Here is a 27,690-nt window from a genome sequence, read left to right as displayed (position 1 = left end):
GAATATTCACTGTTTGACTGAAGGATAACTCAACTGCAATAGCCATTTTGTGGCTGATCCCAGTACACTGTGTCAGAATTTCAAAGGTGCCCAAGGGCTCAGAAAGGTTGGGGACACCTGCTGTAAATCTAATCCTCTGCCATAACGGCAGGTCAGTACCCCTATATATCAACTTGTGCAAGCCAAGCCAGTGTATTATGTCCCCAGAGTTGGTGCATTGTTAAAAGGTGATTAATAAGCAAGTCACACCAGATGATTCAAGTAAGCAAGCCAAGCAAGGGAAGGCAGCAAACTTTCAAGGTTAAGAAAGGGCTATACAAACACCTAGGGTCGCAGGCATGCTGAGAGCTTACAGCAAGCTTGTTCACCAGTGTAATTTATCCTCATTTGAATGTTGTGACCTACACAAGCTTCAGATAGGCATAACCTGCATCATTATTTGTTGCCTGACCCAAATAATTAGCTGAGCAGCTTTGTGGCTGCTTTTCTCACTGCTGTTTTGCAGCTTTTGCACCTACCCAGTCGGGGGAAGTTAAACTTTCTTCACAGGGAGAATCAAGGTCAGGTCATAAAAGTAACATAATTTTAAAGTGCAAATCATTCAACTTTGCCTGTCCTTGCATGTGAGCAGCAAGGTGTCTACAGAAGACCCAGAAGTAAGTGATTATGGAATAATTAGTACTTCTGCTGCTAATGTGGGCTCCATGCGTAGGATTCCATTTATTATTTTTACAGTTTTAAAGATGTTAAAAATCATGTTTTTATGTGAGGAGGGGGGAATAAACTACCACTTCCACACATGGCATTCTCTGGATCTAGATAGATTAGCCCCATTTAATCTTGGAATAATTTAAACTTCCATCCAGTAAAGGCAACCAACACTTCTAGCTCATACTGATAATTTCATGTCCTGAAACCTTCATTCTGAATTGGCTTTGTGATGATGCCCCTCCATAAAGCCAGTTCAAAGTGATGACAGAAAGCATTGCTGCTCTCTGACTGAGTTTCAGGGATGAGAACGAGATTGCAGTCTTAATTTGTACCGCTGTTACCAATAAAATGGATTCATTGAGCACTTTATCCTTTTCCACATTACTTATTTTTCCTATTAAATTATTTATTTCATTTTCAGAATCATTTCAGGGCGGGGGGAGATTGCATTTCTAGACACAGTGTGTCCCTGTCATACAAATTCAGGATGTTTGCACAGTGAACATTCAGTTTTTACTGTTTCAACACAAGGTAAACCAGCAGATGCTCCATATCCTCTACTCAAATCCTTAGGTCATTAGATAAGTGAAAGTGACTGGTTCAGAAAATCCCCAGCATCAGAGTAGCCTTGACTGAACCACATTACATACTGATATTATGGTAAGTGTTATGTTTGTAATGCTCCTATAATAAGAACTGCTACAGCAGTAACCAATGATTTTCAGTGAAAGGAACAGGGCAAGTCTTCCCAAGGCAGTGGAAGCAAAATACTGGTTGTTTGGACAAGTAACAGGGTACTTCCTCTGGTTGGGTGCAGAAGAATAGGAGCAAGCCAGCAGGAGCCAAGTACCGTACTTGCTCCTGCTGGCTTGTTCCTACTCTTCTGTTCCCAACCAGAGGATGCCTATCTGCCCTGCAAATTCTACATCCTATTTTGCTGATTGGCAATGCTGTGGGCTATGCCTTTCCCCACTTCTGCAGTGCCTCTAATGAACTTTAGTGGATACTGCAACCCCTTCATCATCTCCTTTAATTTAATGCTTGTTGTGTAGTGAAGTGATAAAATATTTTGGCTTTTCTATTCTTACTATTCTGGCAAAAAAAGTTCCTTTTCATGGTTTAATGAGGTTTACTGTGACCATTTCGGTGTTTCAGGGCCAGGATCTTTCAAGCCCTTCAAGAAGCATATTCCTGGTTATCTGAATTCATAGCATAAACTTATTGGCAACACATAATGTCTGAACTTAAAATATTTGGTTTTTTATAAGGTTTTCTGGGGTCAAGAGCATTTGAACTGCTTAGTTCTTATACATGAACTTCTGCAAGGTTACCTTCTGCAAGAAGAGAGAATGGAGAGGCAGAACTCTGATCATATATATACAGCACCACGTCCTGCAGACGGGAACCAGGGTTCTAAAACAGAACATAATTCAGATGATCTAAGAACAGGCCTGTTTCAATACATACAAGATGCAGGTAGAGAAAATATTATTAAAATGCACTAAATGTTATTAAAATCCACTTCTGTTACAAAATAAATTCAGTAGTAGCCTATTAAATATCACTTCCCTGTTTAACTTTCCCCCCCAGTAATTAAGAAAGCATCTGTTAGAAAAATACTATTTTGATTTCTTTCCATTTTACTGTGACCTTTTAAAACCCGGGGAAATTGCTTTTTTATTTTCCACCCTTTTGATCACAAGGGATTTGTTTTTAACTGCTTTGGTCTCATAAACCAGCATGCTCCCTTTTAGAAATTATATAACCAATTATGGCCTTTTTCTTCCTAATTTGATAGAGGCACAGAAACTGCCCAATACCTATGAAGTTGTGTTTTACAATGAAACGGAGGATAATCCGGGAATGATGTTATGGAGATACCCAGAGCCCAGAGTGCTCACCCTTGTAAGAATTACTCCAGTTCCTTTTAACACCACAGAAGATCCAGATATTAGCACTGCAGACCTTGGTGATGTTCTTCAGGTAGGAAGCAGTTTGTTAACTTTAAAAGATATCTCTTTTTTTTTTAAAGCAATTAAAAACAGAAATTGATTAATGTTTTATAAAGAATTAGTAAGGGCCTTATAATGAATAAAGCTATTGATTTTGGATTGCTTCAAAACTATGTTTAGCTTTTTATTTGGCTAAGTCTATGCATATATAATGCTGCCCAAGGTTAAGGGATCTGAGCAAGGCCGTGAGACAAGGATGTGCATTTGGAATACACCTAATCAAAATCTGTTCTAAAAGTGTTGTGTTTGTTAACCTGAGAATGTTAACTAATCCAAATTAAATTATCTCCAGTTTAATGCGTCATCATAAAGCCAGTTCAAAGTGATGACAGAAACCCATTCTGCTCTCTGAATGGATACCAGGGATGAGATTGCAATCTCCGTTTGTATGATTGTTACCAATAAAATGGATTAATTGAGTACTTTGTCCTTATTCATGGGACTTCTCAAAGAGTCACTAAAGACTTCCTCCCTCAACTGTAACTTTAACACATGCAAGCTAAACCAGCCCCATATTCTAATTTCCTAGCTATTACAGATTGGTTTTATTCTGTTTGGGAGTAGCATTTGTAGCTAGTAAGTATCCCCACCGTGAAATAATTCAGCATATTGTTCATCTGATGCATTATTCATGTTTATTATGTATATAATTAATTAATTTCTATCCCACCCTCCCAACAGTGGGCTCAGGGCAGGTTACAGCATAAAAATTATAACAGACATCCATTCTACACCAGTTCAGCCAGCTCGTAAAGTTGGAAAGAGGACAGGGTTCTGAATGCTGTGAAAGCAACAACTTGTGCTTTGAATCCTTGTCCCTCTTGGCTGATTAAAATCTAACCAGGAGGTGACAGGAGGCTTCTTGAGAGAGATCATTAATTAGCCTGTCAGAGTTGCTTCCTAGTTTCTTAAAGGAGGCTATAGTTAGACCATTCTTGAAAAAGCCTTCCTTGGATAAAAAGGAACTAGCCAATTACCACCCAGTGTCAAATTTCCATTCCTGGGAAAGGTGATTGAGAGAGCAGTTGCTGAACAGCTTCAGGATTTTTTAGATGAGTCTTCCGCACTCCATGCAGTTCAGTGCTTCTGATCCTGTTGGGTCTTTCTGCAGCATTTGATACAGTGGCTCATTTGATTTTGCTCAACCATTTGGCCTCCCTTGGGATTTGTGGCATGGCCTTATATTTGTTTGGCTCATTTCTCCAGGTACACAGTCAGAGGATGCTCTTCAGGGGCAGGGGACCTTCTGGGCAGCCCTTGGTTGTGGGGTACCCCAGTGATTGGTCCTATCCCCAGTGTTGTTTAACAGCTATGTACCTTCTAATAGATCTCGTCAAGAGGTTTGTGGTTGGTCACCACCAGTATGCTGATGACACCCAGCTCTTCCTCCTATTGGATAAACAACCTGGATGCAATGGTTGAGGCAGAGCTGGTTGTAACTTATTCCATCCAAGACTGAAGTCAAGTGGCTGGGTAAGACTGGGCCAATGGTGGGATTGCAGCTTTCATCTCTGGATAGGGTCCAACTCTCATCAGTAAACTCAGTAAAGAGTCTGGAGGTCTGGCTGGATGCCTCTTTTATTTTTGAAAAGCAGGTGTCCACAGCTGTCAGGCAAGCTTTTTTGTACCCACACCAAGTCCATTAGTTGGCTCCCTGTCTATCTCAGCTGGACCTGGCCAAAGTGATTCATGCACCTCCAGAGTAGACTGTTGCAATTCACTCTACACAGAGTTGAACTAGAAGATAGTTTGGAAACTTCAGGTTGTCTACCAGGCTTCTGACTAGACCATCTTGGTCTTCATATAGTGACCATGTGATTTTGGAATTTATAGTCTTAGGGAAGGGAAAAGCTATACGTAGTCAGACCTATAGGTTGGATTTCAGAAAGGCAAACATTGATAAACTTAGAACTATGCTGAGTAAAATCCCATGGCCAGAAATACTTAGGAGGAAGGGGGTTCAGGAGGGGTGGGAGTTTCTTAAAAGCGAAATACTGAAAGTGCAATTACAGACGATTCCTATTAGAAGAAAAAATGGAAAAAGCCTAAAGAAGCCGAAGTGGCTCCATAAACAGCTCTCTGAAGACTTGAGAAATAAAAAAGACTCCTTTAGGAATTGGAAGGAGAGCCTTATAACCAAGGATGAATATAAACAAATCACCAGTGCTTGTAGAGAAAAAGTTAGGAAAGCTAAAGCTCAATATGAGCTTAGGCTGGCCAAAGATGCTAAAAATAACAAAAAAAGGTTCTTTTCTTATGTTCAGAGTAAGAAAAAGAGCAAGGACATGGTAGGCCCATTGCGAGGGCAAGAAAGTGAAATTGTAACAGGTAATGAAGAGAGGGCAGAACTGCTCAATTCCTACTTTTCTCTTCTGAGGGGAACGGTGCTCAGCATGGCAAAAACAGAACAATATGGAGGGTATGAAGTTCCAACCTAGGATCAGCATAGGGGTAGTACATAAACACCTAAACACCTAGTTTCTTTAAATGAAACTAAGGGCCGGATGAATTGCATCCAAGAGTTCTAAAAGAGCTTGCGGATGTAATTTCTGAGCCTCTGGCTATTATTTTTGAAAATTCTTGGGGAACAGGAGAGGTGCCGGAAGATTGGAGGCAGGCGAACGTTGTCCCCATCTTCAAGAAGGGGGAAAAAGAGGATCCGGGTAACTACCGACCCGTCAGCTTGATGTCTATACCTGGAAAAGTTTTAGAATAAATCATCAAACAGTCGGTCCTGGAACATTTAGAAAGAATGGATACGATTACTAAGCGCCAACATGGTTTTCTCAAGAACAAGTCATGTCAGACTAACCTGATCTCTCTTTTTTGAGAAAGTGACTACCTTGCTGGATTGGGGGAATGCTGTAGACATCATTTATATTGATTTCAGTAAGGCTTTTGATAAGGTTCCACACTATCCTTGTTGACAAGTTGGTAAAATGTGGTTTGGATACTGTTACTGTTAGGTGGATCTGTAACTGGTTGACAGATCGCACCCAAAGAGTGCTTGTGAATGGTTCCTCATCCTCTTGGAGAGGAGTGGCAAGTGGACTGCCTCAGGGATCTCTCCTGAGACCTGTTTTGTTCAACATTTTTATCAATGATTTAGATGAAGGAATAGAGGGAATGCTTATTAAATTTGCAGATGATACTAAATTGGGAGGGGTTGCAAACACAGAAGAAGACAGAAACAGGATACAGGATGACCTTGACAGGCTGGAAAACTGGGCTAAAATCAATAAAATGAATTTTAACGAGGATAAATGTAAAGATCAGCATTTTGGTAGGAAAAATCCAATGCATGGTTATAGAATGGGGGAGACTTGTCTTAGAAGTAGTATGTGCAGAAAGGATCTAGGGGTCTTAGTGGATCATACACTGAACGTGAGTCAACAGTGTGGTGCGGTGGCTAAAAAGGCAAATGCAATTTTGGGCTGTATCAACAGAAGTATAGTGTCCAGATCACATGATGTGATGGTATGGCTTTACTTTGCTCTGGTAAGACCTCATCTGGAGTATTGTGTTCAGTTTTGGGCACTGTGTGCAGTTCTGGTCGCCGCACCTCAAAAAGGATATTATAGCATTGGAGAAAGTTCAGAAAAGGGCAACTAGAATGATTAAAGGGCTGGAACACCTTCCCTATGAAGAAAGGTTGAAACGCTTAGGGCTCTTTAGCTTGGAGAAACGTCGACTGAGGGGTGACATGATAGAGGTTTACAAGATAATGCATGGGATGGAGAAAGTAGAGAAAGAAGTACTTTTCTCCCTTTCTCACAATACGAGAACTCGTGGGCATTCGATGAAATTGCTGAGCAGACAGGTTAAAACGGATAAAAGGAAGTACTTCTTCACCCAAAGGGTGATTAACATGTGGAATTCACTGCCACAGGAGGTGGTGGTGGCCACAAGCATGGCCACCTTCAAGAGGGGGTTAGATAAAAATATGGAGCAGAGGTCCATCAGTGGCTATTAGCCACAGTGTGTATGTGTGTGTGTGTGTATGTATGTATATATATATATATATATATATATATATATATATATATATATATATATATATATATATATACATACATACATACAGGTCCAGAGGAGGGCGACGAAGATGGTGAGGGGTCTGGAGACCAAGTCCTATGAGGAAAGGTTGAAGGAGCTGGGGATGTTTAGCCTGGAGATGAGGTGGCTGAGAGGTGATATGATCACCATCTTCAAGTACTTGAAGGGCTGTCATATAGAGGATGATGTGGAATTGTTTTCTGTGGCCCCGGAAGGTAGGACCAGAACCAACGCGTTGAAATTAAATCAAAAGAGTTTCTGGCTCAACATTAGGAAGAACTTTCTGACCGTTAGAGCGATTCTGGCTTTCTCGAGAAGTGGTGGGCTCTCCTTCCTTGGAGATTTTTAAACAGAGGCTAGATGGCCATCTGACAGCAATGAAGATCCTGTGAATTTAGACAGAGGCTAGATGGCCATCTGACAGCAATGAAGATCCTGTGAATTTAGGGTGAGTTTCCTGCATTGTGCTGGGGGTTGGACTAGATGACCCTAGAGGTCCCTTCCAACTCTATGATTCTATGATTCTATATAGAGGCCATCCTGAAGCAGCTACATTGGCTACCTATTGGTTTCTGGGTCAAATTCAAGATGCTTTTTAGAATCTTTAAAGCCTTAAATGATCTGGAACCATCAGACCTGAAGGACCACCTCTCCCTTTATAACTGCAGTCTACTGGTGGTTTGGGAGCCCTCAAGTCACACATTTGGCATCCACCAGGGCAAGGTCTTTTTCAATTGTAGCTCCATCTCCTGGTGGAATGCCCTCTTAGATGAGACCTGGGCCCTGCAGGGCCACTCTAGGTTCCACAGGGCTGTAAGGCTGAGCTTAGACTGTCCCCAGTGAAGTTAATTTGGGGGGCTTTTAATGCTGGATTTACCACTATCAATTGTAAACTTTTTGCTTTTTATGCTCTCTATTTTATACCGTTTCTATATTTATTACTTCTGGTTTTATGCTACTGTGGTCTAAGCCCTACTTTGTGGGGGAGGGGTGGTATATAAATTGAAATTTTATATATATATACTTTTTACAAATTTACAAACATTTTTCTCCCTTGCCTCTTTATGTCTCTTTTTCTTATCTGATTTTTTTGTATATATGTGTGGTAAACTCTTTTATTTCTCTCTTTGTATATTTGTCTTAAAGAAATACTTAATGCTTTTCTGCCCCCTCTCACGTCTCCTTTGATTAGTTGCAAGATTGCCAGTCCCCCAGTGGGAGTGTGGGAATCCCCGCTTTCACAGGCTTTTGCCCACTGGCCAATGGTGGAAAATCCCACCCCCAATTGACCTTTTCTGGCCTACTTCCAGTTTTGGGCCTACTTCCGGTTTCAGGCTTACTTTCAGTTGGGGATAATAACACTCATGGTTTGAAACTGAATTCACCACAGAGTTTTGCCCAAAAATCAGTGTCACCCCCCACCTCTGACTGGAAGTAGGTCTAAAAATGCCTAACATCATTGATGTCTCCCGGGAGGATATCAGAAGATACCTGCTGGCCAGATAAGTTGACCTGGTAACCCTAATTAGCTGACTTAGAGGAAGTAGTTATTTGTATGATCCCTTGTACGTTGAGCAAGACAAATGGTCTTTCTACTCCTCATTTTCCATAAGAGAGGCAATAATCTCATCTAATGTTAATTTTTGTTTACACAATAGAGTAACATTTTTTAAAGTTCTTTGGTGATTAAAATCCCAGTTGCAGACATAATTATCTTCGTAAAAGAAAAACTACAAAGAATTGACATAACATACAGCAACAGCAGTTTGGTGTTCTAATAGGCAGAAATACGATATCCTATCAAATATACCTCTCAACATTAATGCTAAACCTCAAGAGTATGTCCTTTTATAGCAAGGGATAATCTCTGGATCTGTCCACTAAAATAAGAAATGATACGCATATATATTAAGGAGAAAAGTTTTTATGTTTCCTCATCAGTGGGCAACTGATATTTCGGATCTTTTATCAAAGCTGTAGTGATCAGCCACGTTAGAATCTGGTATAGTGAACATGAACCTTTTTTTCTTTGTGTCAAGACTAGAATGCTGTTTATATTTGCTGTGCAGAATTATTAGAAATGTCTTTAGCTTTTTATTTCGATGGTAAATATGACATACAATAGCAATTGGCTAACCTCAGGCCTCTTGACTCCTTTTCACTGTTCTTGCAGAGAATTTTTTTTAAATGGAATTTTCCTTTTAATTGCCTAGAATTATAGGAGGTATCTAGGACATGCAGTTCAGCTGTATAGAACTTCTCCCTCAGACAACTTGTACTAATTTTGTGTTATAGTAAAGTTTCCGCACTTAAGATGTCAAACTGGCACTATATAAAGAAGAAAGTTAATTCGTTACTTACCAGTCACGTCTTGTTATTTGTACATCAGGTATAAATATATGTGTACTGACGCTAAAAATTATGGTTGCCCACTCCAGGTTGAGAAATTCCTGTAGATTCTTCAAATCAGCCATTTTCTCCGGGGTGGGGGGAACGACAGTCAGTTGTAATTTCAGGAGATTCCCCACCCCACATCTGGAGGCTGGCAACCCTACACTGAATCTAGAATCAGTGTCTGGTAGGGTTAGCTTGGAAAGTGGATGGAAAGGTCTGTGTAAGTGAGTCTTAATTATTGGTTACTGGTCTAATTATTCCTGGCCTGTAGCAGTTGCTTCCAGGCAGGGAAGTATTCCAGATGCTGTTTGTTTGTTTGTTTTAACCTTTTAGGCCATACACAAATTGTGTAAGGTGGCAGGGAAAAGAACTGTGGACCAACTTTGTGGACATATTTACAAGTCTGAAGTAAGTGGACTATGGTCTTGTTTCAGAAAACTGCTTGGCAAGATTTGTATCTAATAGGTCCTATAACATTATTTTTGTCATCAAAAGATGCTTAGGAAGTTTAGGAATTGTACACAGAAGCTGTTTTTATGTGGTGCTAGTCATAGAGTGTAGGAAATATGTTTTTTTAAAAGTGTGCTGTATCCTTATCTATTGGTTTTGTATTGTTTTATTAGGTTTTGCTTTAGAGGACTGTTTAAATTAATTTAATCCCATCTCAAATGTGAGAAGGGAAGCTGAGAAGGTGCAGCAACAGCTGAGGACGCTAGTTTCTCAGTCTTCAGACAGGGCACTTTCTCATGCCTAGACTCAACCAGAATATCAGCCACTTCTGGGTGCAGAAAAAGAGGAAAGCCATTTTTAAAACTGAATTAAGTAATTCCATCAATATTGGCTTTACATTGGAATTACTGACTTTGGAAAAATGAAGACCGATCTAAATGCCATATGAAAATTGTAATATTTTATATACTTAATTTGGGAGTGAGTCCTACTGACTGGCTGGCAATTAGTTCTCTGTAGGCATTTTGTACAATCAGGCTTGCAAAAGGTGGGGGTTCAAGTTGATCCTTTCCACCCAGATCACTTGACATTTTAGATTTGGTAAGGCATGAATAGCAGAAGAAGAGGAGCCAGCTGTAGCGAGCCCAAAGTCAGCAGGTGATCGACAAGGGATTGAGATGCCAGCAGATTATGACTCAAAATCCACAGCTGTGGCTGATCCAATACCCTGCAGGTCTGAATCAGCAAACAAGCCTCCAGAGGCAGTTCCCAGGTCACCTGATTCCCCCTACACCCTTGGAATGCTGGAGATGTCAGTGGCATATGGAGTTGCAGCTAAGAAGATGAGTGTGCATCTCCTGGGCCAAAGCCAGATGTCAACAGATTAGGCAGATAAATACTTGCTGGATGACTGCCAAGTAGCTGGCTGTAAGCACATCTCATTAAGGCCTAGTTACAAAACCAGCCAAGAGCAGCTACTGGGTGTGGACACAACAAGTACACTTGCCACTGACCTTGCTTGATTACTTGATCTCTGGAACCTCTGACCCTGGACTGGGCATAGACACTTGGCTTTCAGGAACCACTGACCCTGGACTGTTCTTTGACTTCTTGTTGCCTGGAATCTCTGACCCTGGACTGGACGTGAACAACTTGCTTTCTAAACTCCTGACTTTGGACTGTATTTGGTGCTGATCAAATGCTGTAACCCCTACCTTTGATCTGCCCTGCTTACTTGGCTTCAAGCAGGGCTGGACCAGTACACATGCTACTGTTATACTTGGATGGGGGGAAGATGGAAAAAGAGAAAATGCCTGGTTTTTGTTTGACTCTGTGAGTTAGCACAGAGTAGTGGTGATGGTTTTAATGGACAAAACCATGCAAGGTTGGGAGAGCTGAACCCCTTCTGCCACCAGCCCTGATCCAAATCTGGGCCTAATAAGGCTACTATTTCTCTTTATAAAATGATGTAAGATCCAATTTTGGATCTGCCAGTCTCAATTGTAACTGGGCATCAGCAAAGAAAAACCATGTTAATCAACCCATTCCTTGAAAATGAATCGTGTTCATAATATTCAGGGAGGCAGAAGAAGATCTCTGTATAAAAGAACAGAAGTTGGATAAGGACTATAAAAGCAATATCATTTATATAGATATACTTGTTATCCCTGAAATTTGGAGAATTGGATGAATTATCTTTGTTTCATTAATTTTATGCATGCTTTAAGTAAAACTTCATTGGACTAAGACTTTGCATGCTTGCTGTTTTCAACACAATGTTAACCTTTAAGTAGGTCAATTTTAACAGTGCCTTAAACAGTGGCTAAGGGAAGTGTGGGCTTTAGAGCAATTGACTTGAGATTTGCTCCAAGTTATAACTTTAGAAACGATTTGACATGACAAGTCAACAGGAAACTAATTATGATCAACGTCAGAGGCATTCATTTTTCCTTTTAACAGAGAATACCTCATTTTTGGCTGACTCCATTTCCTTTTTGTTTTGCATTCCCCACTGAGACTGCAATGTTGAGCTGGCATTTGAGAGTCTGGGAAAAGGGCTTTTTGGAAAACCACAAATTTCACTGATGTTTGACTCATTTCTCACATTTCAGAAGCAAGTATTTTGGAAGTCCAAATAATTTGTGTATGACAAGGTAGTGATTTAAGTTCATAGCATTAGCACAGGAAGCTGTAAAAGATCTGCCACAGTTATCAACAGCAAGTGGTAATGCCTGCCTGCTTAAAAAACCTGCAGTCATATCAAAGTACTTGTAATTTAATTGAGGAGACATTTTTGAATATGTGATTGGTAAATGAAATGAATGCATTAGACCTTACATATTAACTGTTGCAAATTTTGAACCCTGGGAGATTGCTGTGCAAAGTTGTGGTTTTGCATGCACAGAGGTTTATTGGAATGAACGGGAAAGCCCATATGGACTCACTGGTGCTCCTTTGCCTGCAAGGATTACTGGCTTGAAGTTTATGTGTGAAATAGTCAAAGGTATGGGTTGAATACCATAGATTATTTCCATGGATTAAAGAGGAGTGATTTCTGTTCATGTTCCCCTTCCTTGCCAGACCTCCTTCTCCCCTTTCATGCTATTACTGGGGGAGATCCCCTGACTCCCATGAACAGTGCATTTCAGGGGACATTTTGGGCTGCAGCAGAAGAGGGAGGCCATGAAGTCATGTTCTGCTAACAGTGGAAATATTCACCTGGACCCAAGCTCAGAAACAATTACATTCTCACCTCATTTGGGGTGTTGTCATTTAGTTTCAAAAACCATGATTTTGTAGCTCTGAGATTCTTGTGTTTAAAGGAAATGTGTACAAAATGCAGGGTGATGCTGCACTGAGGGAAGATTGAATAGCTTTAATTACAATTAATGTTGGTGTTTATGCTTAACTGTGGTTAAGAACATAAGTGGTGTCTGCTGGATCAGACCAGTGGTCCATCTAGTTTCACATAGTGGACAGCCAGTTGCCCTGGAGGGCCATAGTTAATTGAGAAGAGTCAAGACACATTCTTGAGGTTGGCTCCTGATTTAACTGTGGATAAGAGGGGAACAGTGTTAACATTTTTGCCAGTTTGGTGTAGTGGTTAAGTGTGCGGACTCTTATCTGGGAGAACCGGCTTTGATTCCCCACTCCTCCACTTGCAGCTGCTGGAATGGCCTTGGGTCAGCCATAGCTATCGCAGGAGTTGTCCTTGAAAGGGCAGGTGCTGTGAGAGCCCTTTCAGCCCCACCCACCTCATGGGATGTCTGTTGTGGGGGGAGAAGATATGGGAGATGGTAAGCCACTCTGAGTCTCTGATTCAGAAAGAAGGGTGGGGTATAAATCTGCAGTTCTTCTTTTATTACATTTGTCATTTGTAAAATGTGCTCTGCTCTGATTAAAAATGTGAAAAACAGGTTTTGTTCTGTGTTAAGTGAAATCCTCCTAAATACTGATACATACATGGCAAATTCCCTGAGCTCAGGAAACAATGCAAAAATAACTTATGGGGAAGACCTGTCTCACTGGAGAGCCACTGCCCATTAGGGTGGACAGCACTGACCTAGATGATCCAACGGTGTGGCTCAGCACAAAGCAGCATCAGGTATTCCTAAGTACTGTCTACAAAGCACTGTTGCTTCTTGACCTGTATTCATTACACATCAATTTGTCTTTCTGAACCCACTGTTCCTTTTTTTTTTTTTTTTGCATTCAATGCGATTGCCCTCAGAAGTGGTTGTGAGCCAAAATACCTCGCCAGTCAACTTGAACCGAAATATAGAATATTAATGCAAGCCATTCAATAGGAAATACATTGTAGCAGTTACAGATCAGTACATTTGCAAAGTCAGATAATACCAAGAGTGTGCTGGTTGTATTTGTAATCAGATTTTCCGGCTGTCTCTAAGGATGTGTGTCAGTAAAGAACAAAAACAGGCATTTGTCATATGAAATTTGTTTGGTTCTTATCAACATATTAGCATATTTTGGTTCATATAGATATACAGAGAGAGGGAGGCATAATAATATACCATGCAGTATTCTACCCAGTTGCCTTTCTGTTTTTTCCCTGAAACTTTTTTTAATGTTCTCTTTTTCTGCTTGTTAATGAGTATAAAACCAGACTCTGTGGCACATTACAGATCCACAGTTCCACTCAGCACACCTGCATTTGCTCTAAACCTAGTAGCTTGATGAATTGATAAGATAAGCCAGCCACATGCTTTCCTAAAAATAAAGGAATGCTACATATTTCTTCCTAAAGGTTAAAAAGTATTTCTCAGGGCTCTTGAATTACCATATTCTGATACCAAGGGAAAATAAAACCTCAGCTTAGAGTCTTGTTTGTACTTAGAGGGCTTTCCGGACAGGAAGGCAATCTTGATGCAATGCAGCAAGCCACAATACCAGTGGGGCATTACAGGTGAAAAACACGCAGCTGTACCCCGTACCACAATGTATTACAACTGTACAGTGAAATATTTCCTATACAGAAATAGGGATTGGTTAACTTTTGTTTCCCAAGAGTAGATCACATTAAAATGTTATAAAATCATGATTTCCTGCATTTGAATACTTGTGGTTTCTCAACCGTTCCAATATTACAAAGGAGGTTTTATGGCTTATATTAGTTGAAGATGTATAGAGCCTCTTTCTGAAGTCATTTAAAAAGGCAGAGAGTTATGTAAAAGGAGAACTTTATATTTTACAAGCAAATTTTACTTTTTTCAATCATTTCAGCTGGACAGTTCAGATCTGTTGTTCCTTTTGTAGAACGTAGTGTGTCAAAGTGGTGTTAAAATGTATAGACAATAAGCTAATTTCTTGTGCAATATAATTGCAGCTTACCTTTCAACTTTAATTTAGTTTTTACTAACAGTGAAGCAGTACAAATCAATTTCAAGTAGACCAAAACTGCAGGTTTGTATTTAATGTAAAGAACTCTTATTGAAGTCATTAAGATGAACATTATTTATTTAGACATTTACACCCAGCTTTTCTCCCTGATGGGAACCCAAAGGAACTTAGCATGGGTTCTGTAGGGAAGATCTTGCCTCACTAACCAGTTACATTTCTTTGAGGGGATGGACAAAGGAGACCCTATAGATGTTGTTTACCTTGACTTCCAGAAAGCTTTTGATAAAGTTCCTCATCAAAGGCTCCTTAGAAAGCTTGAGAGGCATGGAGTAAAAGGACAGGTCCTCTTGTAGATCAAAAACTGGCTGAGTAATAGGAAGCTGAGAGTGAGTATAAATGGGCAGTCTTCGCAGTGGAGGACGGTAAGCAGTGGGGTGCCGCAGGGCTCGGTACTGGGTCCCATGCTCTTTAACTTGTTCATAAATGATTTAGAGTTGGGAGTGAGCAGTGAAGTGGTCAAGTTTGCGGATGACACTAAATTGCTCAGGGTGGTGAGAACCAGAGAGGATTGTGAGGAACTCCAAAGGGATCTTTTGAGGCTGGGTGAGTGGGCGTCAATGTGGCAGATGCGGTTCAATGTGGCCAAGTGCAAAATAATGCACATTAGGGCCAAGAATCCCAGCTACAAATACAAGTTGATGGGATGTGAACTGGCAGGGACTGACCAAGAGAGAGATCTTGGGGTCGTGGTAGATAACTCACTGAAAATGTCAAGACAGTCTGCGATTGCAATAAAAAAAGGCCAACACCATGCTGGGAATTATTAGGAAGGGAATTGAAAACAAATCAGCCAGTATCATGATGCCCCTGTATAAATTGATGGTGCGGTCTCATTTGGAATACTGTGTACAATTCTGGTCACCGCACCTCAAAAAGGATATTATAGCATTGGAAAAAGGGCAGAAAAGGGCAACTAGAATGATTAAAGGGTTGGAACACTTTCCCTATGAAGAAAGGTTAATACGCTTGGGGCTCTTTAGCTTGGAGAAACGTCGACTGCGGGGTGGCATGATAGAGGTTTACAAGATTATGCATGGGATGGAGAAAGTAGAGAAAGAAGTACTTTTCTCCCTTTCTCACAATACAAGAACTCATGGGCATTCGATGAAATTGCTGAGCAGTCGGGTTAAAATGGATAAAAGGAAGTACTTCTTCACCCAAAGGGTGATTAACATGTGGAATTCACTGCCACAGGAGGTGGTGGCGACTACAAACATAGCCATCTTCAAGAGGGGGTTAGATAAAAATATGGAGCAGAGGTCCATCAGTGGCTATTAGCCACAGTGTGTGTGTGTGTATATAATTTTTTTTGCCACTGTGTGACACAGAGTGATGGACTGGATGGGCCATTGGCCTGATCCAATATGGCTTCTCTTATGTTACAATTTTCCTGTCTTCCATTTTATTCTCTGAACAACAGCCCCGTGATTTAGATTAAGCTGAGAGAGAGAGTGAGTAACTGTCCCAAGGTCAACCAGCAAGCTTTCATGGAGATTAGGGATTCAATCCTGGGTTTCCCAGATCCTGACAACACCATATCCAAAATAACTATCGCTGTCTATCTACAAATGCACACTCTACTATTATGTATTTAAAATATTTAAGTTTGTTTCAGATCTGCTTAACATGTATGGTTCCCAACCCAGGGAACTATACTTTTTTTATGAAGTGGGTTAATGTCTCCTAACAGACATTCTCACCTCTCACAGGGAACTTTTAAAAAATTTATAGACTAGGTGTGCCCTCACAGCAGAGGCAAGATGGGCAAGGATTGAGGGTTTATTGTTCCTTCCTTTCAGTTCTGGTGTGTTTTTATATCAAATCATTATTTTATACTGCCTTCCTTAGATAACTCAAAACAACAGCCTTTGGTCTCTGTACGTGCACATATGTGGCAATATACATAAGCTGCAGTAAGGTTCTGAAACATCAGGGAACTGTCTCACATCATTCTCTTCACAGCCTGGAATGAACCTGATTGGGGCAGAGAAGGGGAGATGAGAACATTGTATGATGTACTAGTCACCAGAGCTGTCAACAAGGGCTTACTTGAGCTTACCTGCCAGAACTGTCACTGAAATGTGACATGTAGTTTTACAAATTTACAGGGATATCTTCTAACATAGGAGGAACTATCTTCTAGGATCTTCGCCAGGCACTGTTTCTCCTGTTCCATAAGAACTGGAAACAATTACAGGTTTTTTTCTTTGTGGAGCTTTGAGTTCCACCCTCCGATACCTTAATCTCGGCGCATTCAGTCCATCCCTGATCATTTTTTTTTTAATCTCAAAAAATGTACTTCTAAACTGCCATCCTTTGAAAAGGGCCTTGATACTTTCAGTCTTTCCACCAAGCATATGGTGTTTTCTTTTCCTACATCAAACCAAAATATACGCTGAAAATAGTTAAGACAGCAGAGCATTTCAACATGTAGCCTGGCACAGAGGTTCAAATCCATAAGATACTTTCATTAGGAAATCTTGTAATTCAAAACATAAAAATGATTTCTAAGTCCAGCTAAATAGCCAACTTCCTTATGAAAGGAGTTTGCAGAGGCTTCTCTAGCAACACCCTGTGACCTGTTAAAAGCAAGCTGGGGATGTTCCTAGACAAAATATAATGCAGTCTAGCGGCTGCAGTGGAAATTATGAAAACTGCTAGTTAGTGGCCCATAGAAACATGGTTCATCATACACCCAACTGCAACAAATTAAACATTCTTGTTTCGGCTTGGTCACTTTTATAACTGTAACAGAATATATGTTGTTTGGCTGAACATCTCTGTTGGTATCCAGAACTTGTTTCAGAAATTTAACATCAAGATGTGGAATGTTTATTTGCAGTGCATTAGACAAGACTCTCTTTTCCCCACTAAACTTCCATGTGCACATTAAGGATTAGAGAGTGAAGCTTTCAGATTAGAGGCCCAAATTCCATGCAGTCACGGGCACCTCATTTTACAAATTGATCACTGATGGTGTGGTATGTTAAGATTTGCCTTCTGTGTTTATCCTTACTGTCCTTTTGAAACCCCACTGATTTACACAAGTGATGTTCAGCTGTTGTATTATTCAGAACAAGAATACATTTAGGTTTCAGCAGATGGTGACATGTAGGCTGCCGTAGGAGGCATTTGCCATGAAGTAGTTGCTCAGAAGTATTGTATTTTTGCAAGGAGCCTAAATGCAGCATTACACAAGATGCTTTTTCTGAAAAAAAAAAAAAAATCAGTTGTGTGGGGTCCCTATTTCTATTAAGATAACAGAACAAGATGAGAAGTAATTCCTAACCTCACCCACTTTCTTGACCTAAAATATACATATTTATTTACTTCATTGATATGCCACACTTTTCTCCCCAATTGGGACCTAAAGCATCTTGCATCATTCTCCTCTCCCCCATTTTATCCTTACAAACCATCCAGTGAGGTAGGTTAGGCTAAGAATATGTGACTGTCCCAGCATGGCAGAGTGAGGATTTGAACCTGGGTCTCCCAGACCCTAGTCTGACACTCTTACAACTTCACCATAATGGTTTTCGGTATAACTTCATGAAATGTATCCGTGAATCCACTGGTGTCTCTTGCAGCAAACACAGAATCATAGAGTTGGAAGGGACCTCCAGGGTCTTCTAGTCAGGGGTCATTTTGTAGAAAAATAGGTGGTGGAGTTAATCCAGGGATTGCTGTGCAGCTGCACCTACTATTCAATGGACAAGGTGGGAAGGAGGAGGTGGAACTCTCAGAAAGGTTCAGGAGCTGTGCTCCTGTGAGCTTCTGCTGAATCCAAGACCTGCATCTAGTCCAACCCCCTGCACAATGCAGGAAACTCACAAATACCTCCCCCTAAATTCACAGGATCTTCATTGCTGTATGTATGTTTCTCTTCAGGACTGATGTGGTAGGAATGGAGGAGGCTTGAATCCTGCCTTGTCTCATGCTGTAGTCATGATCAGACACAAGTTTAGTAGCTTTTTGAATGTGCCATTGCAATTTACATTACAGTCTATGTGAACAGAATTTTTATATTGTATTTTCCTTCCACATTTTTGCAATAGCCATTCATGACAAGATCCATGAATTTGATTATTTTGTGATTGTTTTACTAAGTAGACGTGTGATTAAATACTGGGTGCAGATGTGTGATTAAATAGTAATGTATACCCACCTCTACCATGGTGAGGATTCAGCTCTATACGCTAAGGTGTCACCTCTATAAATGAATGAAGCCAATACCTGACTTGTGAATCATTAGGCTATGGGTTGTACTAGCCAGCAATCCTCATTAAAGGTAAAGGTAGTCCCCTGTGAGCAGGACCCAGTCAGTACACTCTGGACACCGAGACTTGCTGGATCTCAACTCTCTCTAGCCTGTTGCTCTTCATTCACTGCAGCAGCTGCAGCTTGGTCCCTCTTGGCAGTGAGAGACCAAATTCCCATTATCATTGCTCCACCTTGACTGGCTCTACTCCGTTTGAGCCTTCTTTTATACCTCAGTCAGCACAAATATGGAAAAATGAGACATGTTTTATTATGGCTTATTACCCTATGCCAGTGCACTTTCCTTGCACATACTGTAAAAGTGGCAGGAAATTTTGGTGGAGTATCTGCAATTTTGGTGGAGTATCAATCAATTTTTTTTTCAAGACTACAGTTTGATTTTACTCTTGAGACTCTTTCTAGCACAACTAATATCCTCACTTCCCTTGCCCATGAGTCATTTTGCGGTATACACTTGATATCTAAGTTTTGAGCTGTTATTTTTGGCAACTGCTACTGCACAGAATGATAGTCTCCCTTAAATTTACAAAGATTAGTAATAACCCTCATCTGCCTCCAAGAATAAAGCCACATATTTCAAAACATACAGATCTTCTTCGTGGTCTCTGTGCTTCACACCCATGACCACTCAAAGATCTACAGTTACAGGTAAGCAACCTGTCTTTTAAATCATGGGGCAATCTAATTCACAAAATCTCTATGCCACTGTATGCCCCATGAACTGCAATAGGGGTTTCCCCCCTTTCTTGGCCTTCACTTTGTTTCTAGCTGCTTTGAATATTTCACTTTATGAAATCTGGTATTTTGGTAGCTTCCAAAATATAACTACTGAAAGCTTTCATGAAAATGCAGTTTTTATTTTTCAATGTAAATTATGTTTTCAATGTATCTTCTGTAACTGCTGATATGAGGAGTATTATTAAGGATTGCCAACTTTCTTGCTATAGTGGGTAATCTCCATCAGTCTCCTGACCCCTATTCTCAAATGAGCAGAGAGAAGAAATGGGGGGATGTCAATACTCTCTACCATAGTGATCAGTGGTTTACTTTAGAGTGTTACATCACTATTGGGATTTAGCAAGAAGTGACACTGTGTCAATTATAGATTCCCCACATGTCCTACAACCCAAAGTCTTCCGGGGTTCCAGACACCGAGCCTGAAATATGTCCAAGGGGATTATTTATCCACTTACTGTAATAGTTACTGATCTCTAACGGCTGCACACTGAGGATATATTTTCTATATTTATTTGGAAAATTTCTGTGCCATCTCCTTAGGCAGGGCTTTTTTGTAGCAGGAACTCCTTTACATATTAGGCCACACACCCCTGATGTAGCCAATCCTCCAAGAGAAGAAGATGATATTGGATTTATATCCTGCCCTATACTATGAATCTCAAGAGTCTCAGAGTGGTCACAATCTCCTTTACCTCCCCCCCCCCCCACAACAGACACCCTATGAGGTAGGTGGGGCTGAGAGAACTCTTACAGCAGCTGCCTTTCAAGGACAACTCCTATGAGAGCTGTGGCTGACCCATGGCCATTCCAGCAATTGCAAGTGGAGGAGTGGGAAATCAAACCCAGTTCACCTAGGTAAGAGTTCTCACACTTAACCACTATACCAAACTGGCTCTCTTATACCAAACTGGCTCTCTTACAGTTTACAGGGCTCTTAGTACAGGGCCTACTGTAAGCTCCAGGAGAATTGGCTACATCAGGGGGGTGCGACCTAATATTATTATTGTTTGTTAATCGCCCCATCCCGGCTTATGCCAGGCCCTGAGCAATGTACAGAAGCATAATGCCATAAAACAATATACAAGAGATGTCCAAGTTATAGCTCCCCAAAGCAGGTGCCCCCAGGAAAGCTCAGCTCTAGCTTCAGGTTTGGTTCCTGAAACTGCTGTAAGGAGTACTTTCCCAGCCAGGAGAGATGTTTAAAAAATTGTCCCACTGTGTGGAGAAGAAAGAAGTCATTCAAAGCCTCTCCTAAATCAGCCACACAGGAACGACAACTGAACAAACTCTTCTGTCTGAGTGCTGCAAAGTGAAAGCAGGGTGTGATATTATACTGGTACTAGGAATAAGGTCTATTGTGGAGAAAAATACAATGGCTCTGGAAAGAGGCTCTGGGTGAGTGCCCCCACTTGCTGTCTTCCCACCCATTCAAGTGAAGGCATTCACCCCCCTGTCAACCTCAAGGAAGCTGATCTCTGCCATCTGGGGAGCAGTTGTAATTATGAGTGATCTCCAGCCCTCACCTGGACATTGGCAACAAAGGTTCCCCAGGAGGAAATGGCTGGTTTGGAGGGTGGAGTCTCTGGCATTGTACCTGTCTTAGGTCTTACCTGTCCTCAAACCCCACTCCCATACTCCACCCCTCAAATCTTCAGGAATTTGCCAACCTGGAGCTGGCAACTGTCACACTGGCTGTCCTAGGGGGGCTGCTGCTGAACAGGAGCAAGAAGTCAGGCCTAGTTAAGTCATGCCAGTCAAGTGGCATCAAGTCACCCAGAGACTGCTGCCAGGCTTAGGGTAGTCAACCTTCAGGTGGAACCTGAATATCTCCTGGGATCACAACTGAACTCAGCTCTTAAGCGGCTTCTGAGGAAATGCTTCCAGTGGGGCCGGGCCTTGCTGCCTATTCACATTATGACGGCAGTGGCTCCTTGGTTATTTCGGTGGCCTGTGTGGGCCGTTGATGGGGTGGCAGAGGTCTGTTGCTGGCAATGCTTTTCTTGAGGTCTGTTAACAGAGAGGACACAGAAGAGTTGGAGATGTGTGTCGCCAAGGTAAAACTGCTTTAGTGGTTTGTTCAACATTCCCGGGCCTGCAGTAGGCAGGGGCAGAGGAATCAGCCAGTGGGAGGCCAAAGATGCTAAGTGAGCCATGATAGGCCAATTATTTGTCGAGTGCATGGAATGTACCCATAAGCCAATGGCAGAGCTCCATTTGGCCACCACTATAGGGGAATTATTATTATAGATATAGGCTGCTTCTATAGAGTAGAATGGGAGACTATGGGAGCAGAATTTGGTTGGCTCCCAGAGCTGCCAATCAAACTATGGACAACTGCTTTGGGCTCTTCTAGGGCTCTCCACAAGTTCTCCCTCAGCGTTGCCTAGGAATTGATGGAATCAGCACCAGGCTGTCTGGAGAAGGAACCTCAAAAATGAATCTAATGAACCGCCATGGAAAAAATGTGGTTCTTTTTTAGTTCAGACAAATCTAATCTCCACCAAACTTGAAGGGCAGGTGGAAGAAAGCCTGCTGAAGATTTCCCATGAGTTTGGCATCTCTAACTTGCAAGGGGGCTATTCTGCCACCTCCTGAACCAAACAAACCTCAAACCGGTTTGGGAAATCAAACAAACCACAAACCAACGAACCACTGGTTCAGACAGTCAAACAAACCATGAACCAACAGAAACCACCATTTTCCCAGTTCATGCCCATCCCTAATGTCCAGCTGTCCTCAACCAAAGGACAGCTGGATCTGCCTGGTGGAACTCTCTACCTGGTGACATGCCCTGCAGAATCTAGTGTAGTTCCACAGAGCTTGCAAGACATAGATGTTCTGCCAGGCTTATGGTTGTGGACAGCAATGGTCCCTATCATATTTGACCCTTGTTCCATCCCCCCTCCCCTGGAGGGAGACAAAGATATACTAAATGCCATCAATGATTTAGATTGTGTTTTAATTGTTTTATTCTTTTAATTGGATTATTATGTATGATTTAATTTATTGTATTTTTATCTATGGTGTACACCACTCTTAGCCCTCTAGGAAAAGGGTAGTTTATAAATAAAACGAATGAATAAATAAACCTCTTAATTAAAAGTTTGGGTAAACAGATATATTTGGGCCTGGCATCTAAAGAAAAATAGTGTAGGACTAGGTGAGTCTCAAGTGGAAGGGCACTGCACAGGTGAGGTGCCGCCACTGAAAAGCCCTGTCTGGTCACCACCTGCCTCACCTCTGAACAGAAGGCACATACAGCAGAGAATGTGAGGAGAATCTTAGTTGGTGGAGTATGAAAGGAGGCAGTCCTTCAAGTACCTTAGTCCCAAGCCCTTTAGGGCAAAGATAACCAGCACCTTGAAAGATGCCCAGAAACAGATGGGCAGCAGTACAGATATTTCAGATCATATAAAAGGTAATGGAAGTGTTACAATCCATATATACCACTTTAACTTTTATTTTTACATGTATTTACTATATAAAAAACTTTAGCCAATTAAAGTTTTTAGAAAATGACTTTTGATGCTGTGGTGTAGCCACATCCCATGAAGCTTTTGACTCATTAATAAACCTATTCATTATATATTTGTATCTTTGTGCTTATTGACATTTGTAGTAATAACTGATTATATATCTTGACCCCCTGAAGTGAATAGAAAACCCTGTTAGTGTCAATTTGATTAATATTTAACCTTTAAAATAAATAAAAGTGGAGACTCACAAGAAACCTGCAGGGAGGAGGCATTCTCCCAACTTTGTGTCTTTTCCCTTCCCCTCCTTTCCCTTTCTTTCTCTCCCCAACCCAAAATTGTCTTTTTTTCTCTTTCACTCTCCCTCCAAGCCAATTTCTCTTTTTCTCTCTTCTCCTCCCCACACCAAGCCAATATCCCCTTCTTATATTTTCTGTCTCCGCCATGCCGATTTCTCCATCTTTGTCTTTCTCTCTCCCAAGCTAATCCTCTTCCTTCTCTATCGCCTAACCAATACTCCCATATTTCCATTCTCTCTCCAGCCAATCCCCTTTCTTTCTCTCCTCCCCTCCATCCAGTCTCTCCATTCTCTTTCTGTGTTCTGTAACAGCACGCCTCGCGGTCTCACTGGATCGCTTCTATATGCGGCTTATGGCTACCCCAGCCCCTCTTCCACCTCAGTTCTTCCTTTTGAATTTTACCTCACGACTATGAAACTCAAGGGGTGGGTGTAATATGGATTTCTCACTACTAGTTTCTTCGGGGCTTTTGGTTTGCTTTCAGATGGATATAAACTCAGTTTGTAGGTAGGGGACCACAGCAGCTTTTATAGCTTTCCCAATATACTGGCACCAGAGAACTTTAAAGTAAACCACAGAAAGTAAACCGTCTTCAACTGGGGAATGGAAAATATATACATGGGCTATATTGTATCTCAAGCAGTTAACAGTTTCTTCGTAGTTCAGGCTTTATAATATCAATTTCGCTTAGGTCTTTCAGGTTTCACAGATCATATAGATTTCACTCTCCAACACTATTCTGGGTTGGCCTCTTGGGTATAATGTGCCAAGTCCTTTAAGTCGACTGGTGTCTCTTCTCCCAGCCCTTCAGACTTCTAGACCCACATCTTTCCCTCAACTACCTCTTTCCCTCAACCACCTTAAGAGAAGTGTCTCTGTGTCTGTGACCTCTCAGCTCTTTTACTGTGACTCTTCTCTAGTCACACACAGCCCCTTGGCTGTCTTTCTAGAGTGAACAGTGAGCTCTGCTTCTCTCAAAGACTCTCCTCAGCTCCTGTCTCAGCTCCTTCTCAGACCAACTGCTTTCTTCAGCAGTCTCCCTCAGACTCCGTCTGACACTAACTGCCCTCAGCCGTTAGCTGTCAATCACCTCTGAGAGTTCCGAGCACTCTGGCCCCCACCCTCAGGTCACCTGACGCAAGCTCTATGCATCCTCAGCTTTCTTGTTAACCCATTCATTACCGTCACACCCCTTCTTTCTCTCCTCCCCTCCATCCAGTCTCTCTATTCTCTTTCTGTGTTCCCCCCAAGCCCCTTCTTTTTATCCCTCCAAGCCAATCACCCCATATTTCTCTTTCTCTCCCCCAATCAATCTCCCCTTTTTTCTCTCCCCCCAAGCAAATATGATCACATTTCACTTTCACTTTCCTTCCCCCCTTCTTTTTCTCTCCTTACCCAGACCAACACAATCCATGGAAGAGGGATGGATGCGGAGGGTGGAGAGAGCCATTCCTGAAAGCGTCAGAAGCTCTCTTTCCCCCTGGGCCCATGCAAGCCCAGCTGCCAGGTGGTGCACAGATCCCAGCCCATTTATATTTTTCTGAAAACCTGGGGAGTGCCCCAAGTGTGCAGGAAAATCTCTGTACCCTCCATGTGCTCCCAATCTATGGGAATAAGTACCTGCACACAGGGAGTCATTTGGGGAATTAAGTATAAGATATTAAGACTTGAAAGATGACGAGTGAAAATCTCAACTTTGTCCCATTTTTTAAAAAAATTCAGAATTGTAGTAGTTCTAAAGTGCACATGATTTTATATTTGTTTAGAAATGCCAGGCAACTATGATTTTGCTTGTTAATCTTACAGATTCCTTGCAGCTTGGAATACTGGGATGAACTCCAGAAATCGTTTGTAGCATTCAGAGAATTCAGCCTATCAGAAAGTAAAGTCTGTGAACTTCCACTGCCTAATATTGACTTAATGACTGACCAGAAAGAGCTTGTAGCGTCAGATCTTTGGAGGATTGTCCTGAACAGCAACCAGAATTCAGGAGATGACCAAAGGTAATCATTGCTACTATTGCTTCAGAGTCACAGATCATTTAGGTGTTTCTTCACACACAGAGGTCGATTGCTAAAGCATTTTGGGAAGGAATATATAACTTATCCAATCCATATATTTTGTTGGGCAATTATCTACCACGACAAAGTGCTCCAGTTTGTCACTAGAATGTGTAGACATAAAATCTAATCCAATCACTAGTATTGCAGGGAAGTACACTATGCTTAAATTGTGCCTGACCAGCTTCTGTCAAGTGTAGTGACTATCTGATGTGACCACAAAGAAAAGAAGTCCTGTAGTCTTTTCTTCCAAAAGCACAGTAACCACTAGAAGGTGTTGTGTAGTTACCTAGTTGACCTGACCAACATAATATGGGTGGTTAGTTTTTGAAGGCATTGGAACCCTAGCATGTGCTCATGTGGCTCTTTCTCCCTCTACATACAGGAAAAAGAAAGAGTTTGGACATATGGTGGGGATGCAGTGCTGTTAAAAATGTACATAGAAACACTTCTCAAAAACAGCTGATGTATCTGGAGACTGAACTTTGTGCATAACTCGGTTGTATCTGTTTGTATGTTTCAATAGCCACTTTACATGCTTCAGAAGTTATATAATTCAGGCAGAAGCTAGAGACAGAAAATGGATAACAAATCAATACAAAAAATTGAACATCTGGTTTCCATTAATCATATCAGGTTGAAATTATTTCTTGATGTTAATTGTGAAGGAATGCATTTTCATCATTTAGAAGTTAAGTGTTTTAGACAAGGTTAATTCCTTTGAATGTGGGGACCGTCACAAAATTACCTCAATGGTCAGCTTAGTACCACAGAAATGTGAACTCTCTGGGAATTAAGCAGAAAGCTTATGGAATTCAGGAGATTTTTTTTCATCAAAGCATTTAGAACTACAGTCAGAATTTTTGTTATCTGTTCATTTGCGGCTGTTAGCTGTTATCTAATATTTCATAAAAAGTGTTTTCTGTAAAAGTCTTGTCAATGGCAATTCTAATGTACTAACCTTTTTATGTGGGATCCTATTATATGAAAAATATTTAGTGTTACTTAAAATGTAAAAAAAGTTTCAGTATTTCTTTCTGTGGACCAAAGGATAATATAACTTGGAAGCTACTTGCACGCATTAAGAAATTGCACTTCATTTCTGTGCATTTGCTTAGCTGTGTGTCCAGAGTCTCAGACCTCAAAATCCATGGGTTTAGCTATCAGTATGATTTCTACATCTTAGCATGTAGCCTCATTAGCTAATGATCCATTATGAAATTCAAGAGATACTATATTTTTCTCTGTTTCTCTTCCCATAACATTATGCTGTTCTCTTTCACGCACACTAAATAATGCACTTTCAATCTGCTTTCATTGCACTTTGCAATTGGATTTTGCTGTGTGAAATGACAAAATCCACTTGCAAATAGTCAGTGAACTGGATTGGAACTGCATTATTTAGCATGTGTGAAAGTTCCCCTAATGTTCCTCTTCAAGCTGTGAAACACAGTGGTAAGCATTTAGTGCTGGTTGCTAGCAGTTGCTGATTTTCCTTTGCCTTTTTGTGACTTAAGACGAAATATCCTGTGCTTGGCACACCTCTCTCTGCACCCTGAATATACAACCTCTGCTTCTGTTGTAAGGAAGGTTCAAGTTTGTACCTGCTTGTATAGCCGATGGGAATACAAGACTGGAGAGATGTCCATATACCACAGATGTCAATGACCCCATATCCTCTTTTGCCATTATTTCATGATTGGACTTGTATGGCATTGCCTGGCTGTTGAGGAGGGGGGCCTCCCCAGCCATACTCAGTGGCATTGTGCTCGCCCTTAACAGTTAGGCTGTAAATATAATATTTATGGATGGAGGAGAGCCTCTGGTGTTTTTTTTAAAGTCACAATTATAAGTTCCAAAACAAACAAATGCAGGAAGAATTGTCTTAAATTAAAAGTATACATACACACAGCACACAGCATTGGTTGATATAAAATTTAGAGCTCTATGAAAATAATTGCCATGTAAATCTTTTATGAATTTAACGGCACAAGCATTTTTACTGACAGACTAGGTAGCATAATAATGGTGAAGTTACAGCTTTAGATTTCTTAAAATGTCTGTTTTACCAAAGCTTGGTAAGAGATTTTTTTAAAAAATTAATGACCATGCAGCACAGTCCAATATAGGTACAAACATGAAAATGGAGAGTATTTCTGGGGAAAGTGTATATTTTCTTTCACTTGATGATTGCACTTTTTAAAAAAATCTGTATTTTCTTTGTCAGATGATTAGACAGTACTTACCCTGCAGCTTATTTAAAGTTTTTAAATATGCACAGTTGATTTTGCTCTGTCGGTTC

The 27,690-nt window shown here is 41.0% G+C and overlaps 1 protein-coding gene across 2 annotated transcripts in view; it reads left to right on the top strand.

Moving 5' to 3' along the window:
• VPS13B (vacuolar protein sorting 13 homolog B) overlaps positions 1 to 27,690 on the top strand; it is a 572,358-nt gene that overhangs the window by 470,750 nt on the left and 73,918 nt on the right. For both annotated transcript variants that reach the window (XM_060243442.1, XM_060243444.1), the window contains exons 38-40: positions 1,980 to 2,187; positions 2,510 to 2,694; positions 25,135 to 25,331. In XM_060243442.1, the coding sequence (XP_060099425.1) occupies positions 1,980 to 2,187; positions 2,510 to 2,694; positions 25,135 to 25,331 (590 nt within the window). The remainder of the gene's footprint in view (positions 1 to 1,979; positions 2,188 to 2,509; positions 2,695 to 25,134; positions 25,332 to 27,690) is intronic.

The sequence above is a fragment of the Heteronotia binoei genome, chromosome 7 (genome assembly GCF_032191835.1).
Source record: "Heteronotia binoei isolate CCM8104 ecotype False Entrance Well chromosome 7, APGP_CSIRO_Hbin_v1, whole genome shotgun sequence".
Taxonomy (NCBI): Eukaryota; Metazoa; Chordata; class Lepidosauria; order Squamata; family Gekkonidae; genus Heteronotia; species Heteronotia binoei.
Note: the sequence above shows the minus strand (reverse complement) of the source record. Positions and strands in the feature narration are given on the sequence as shown.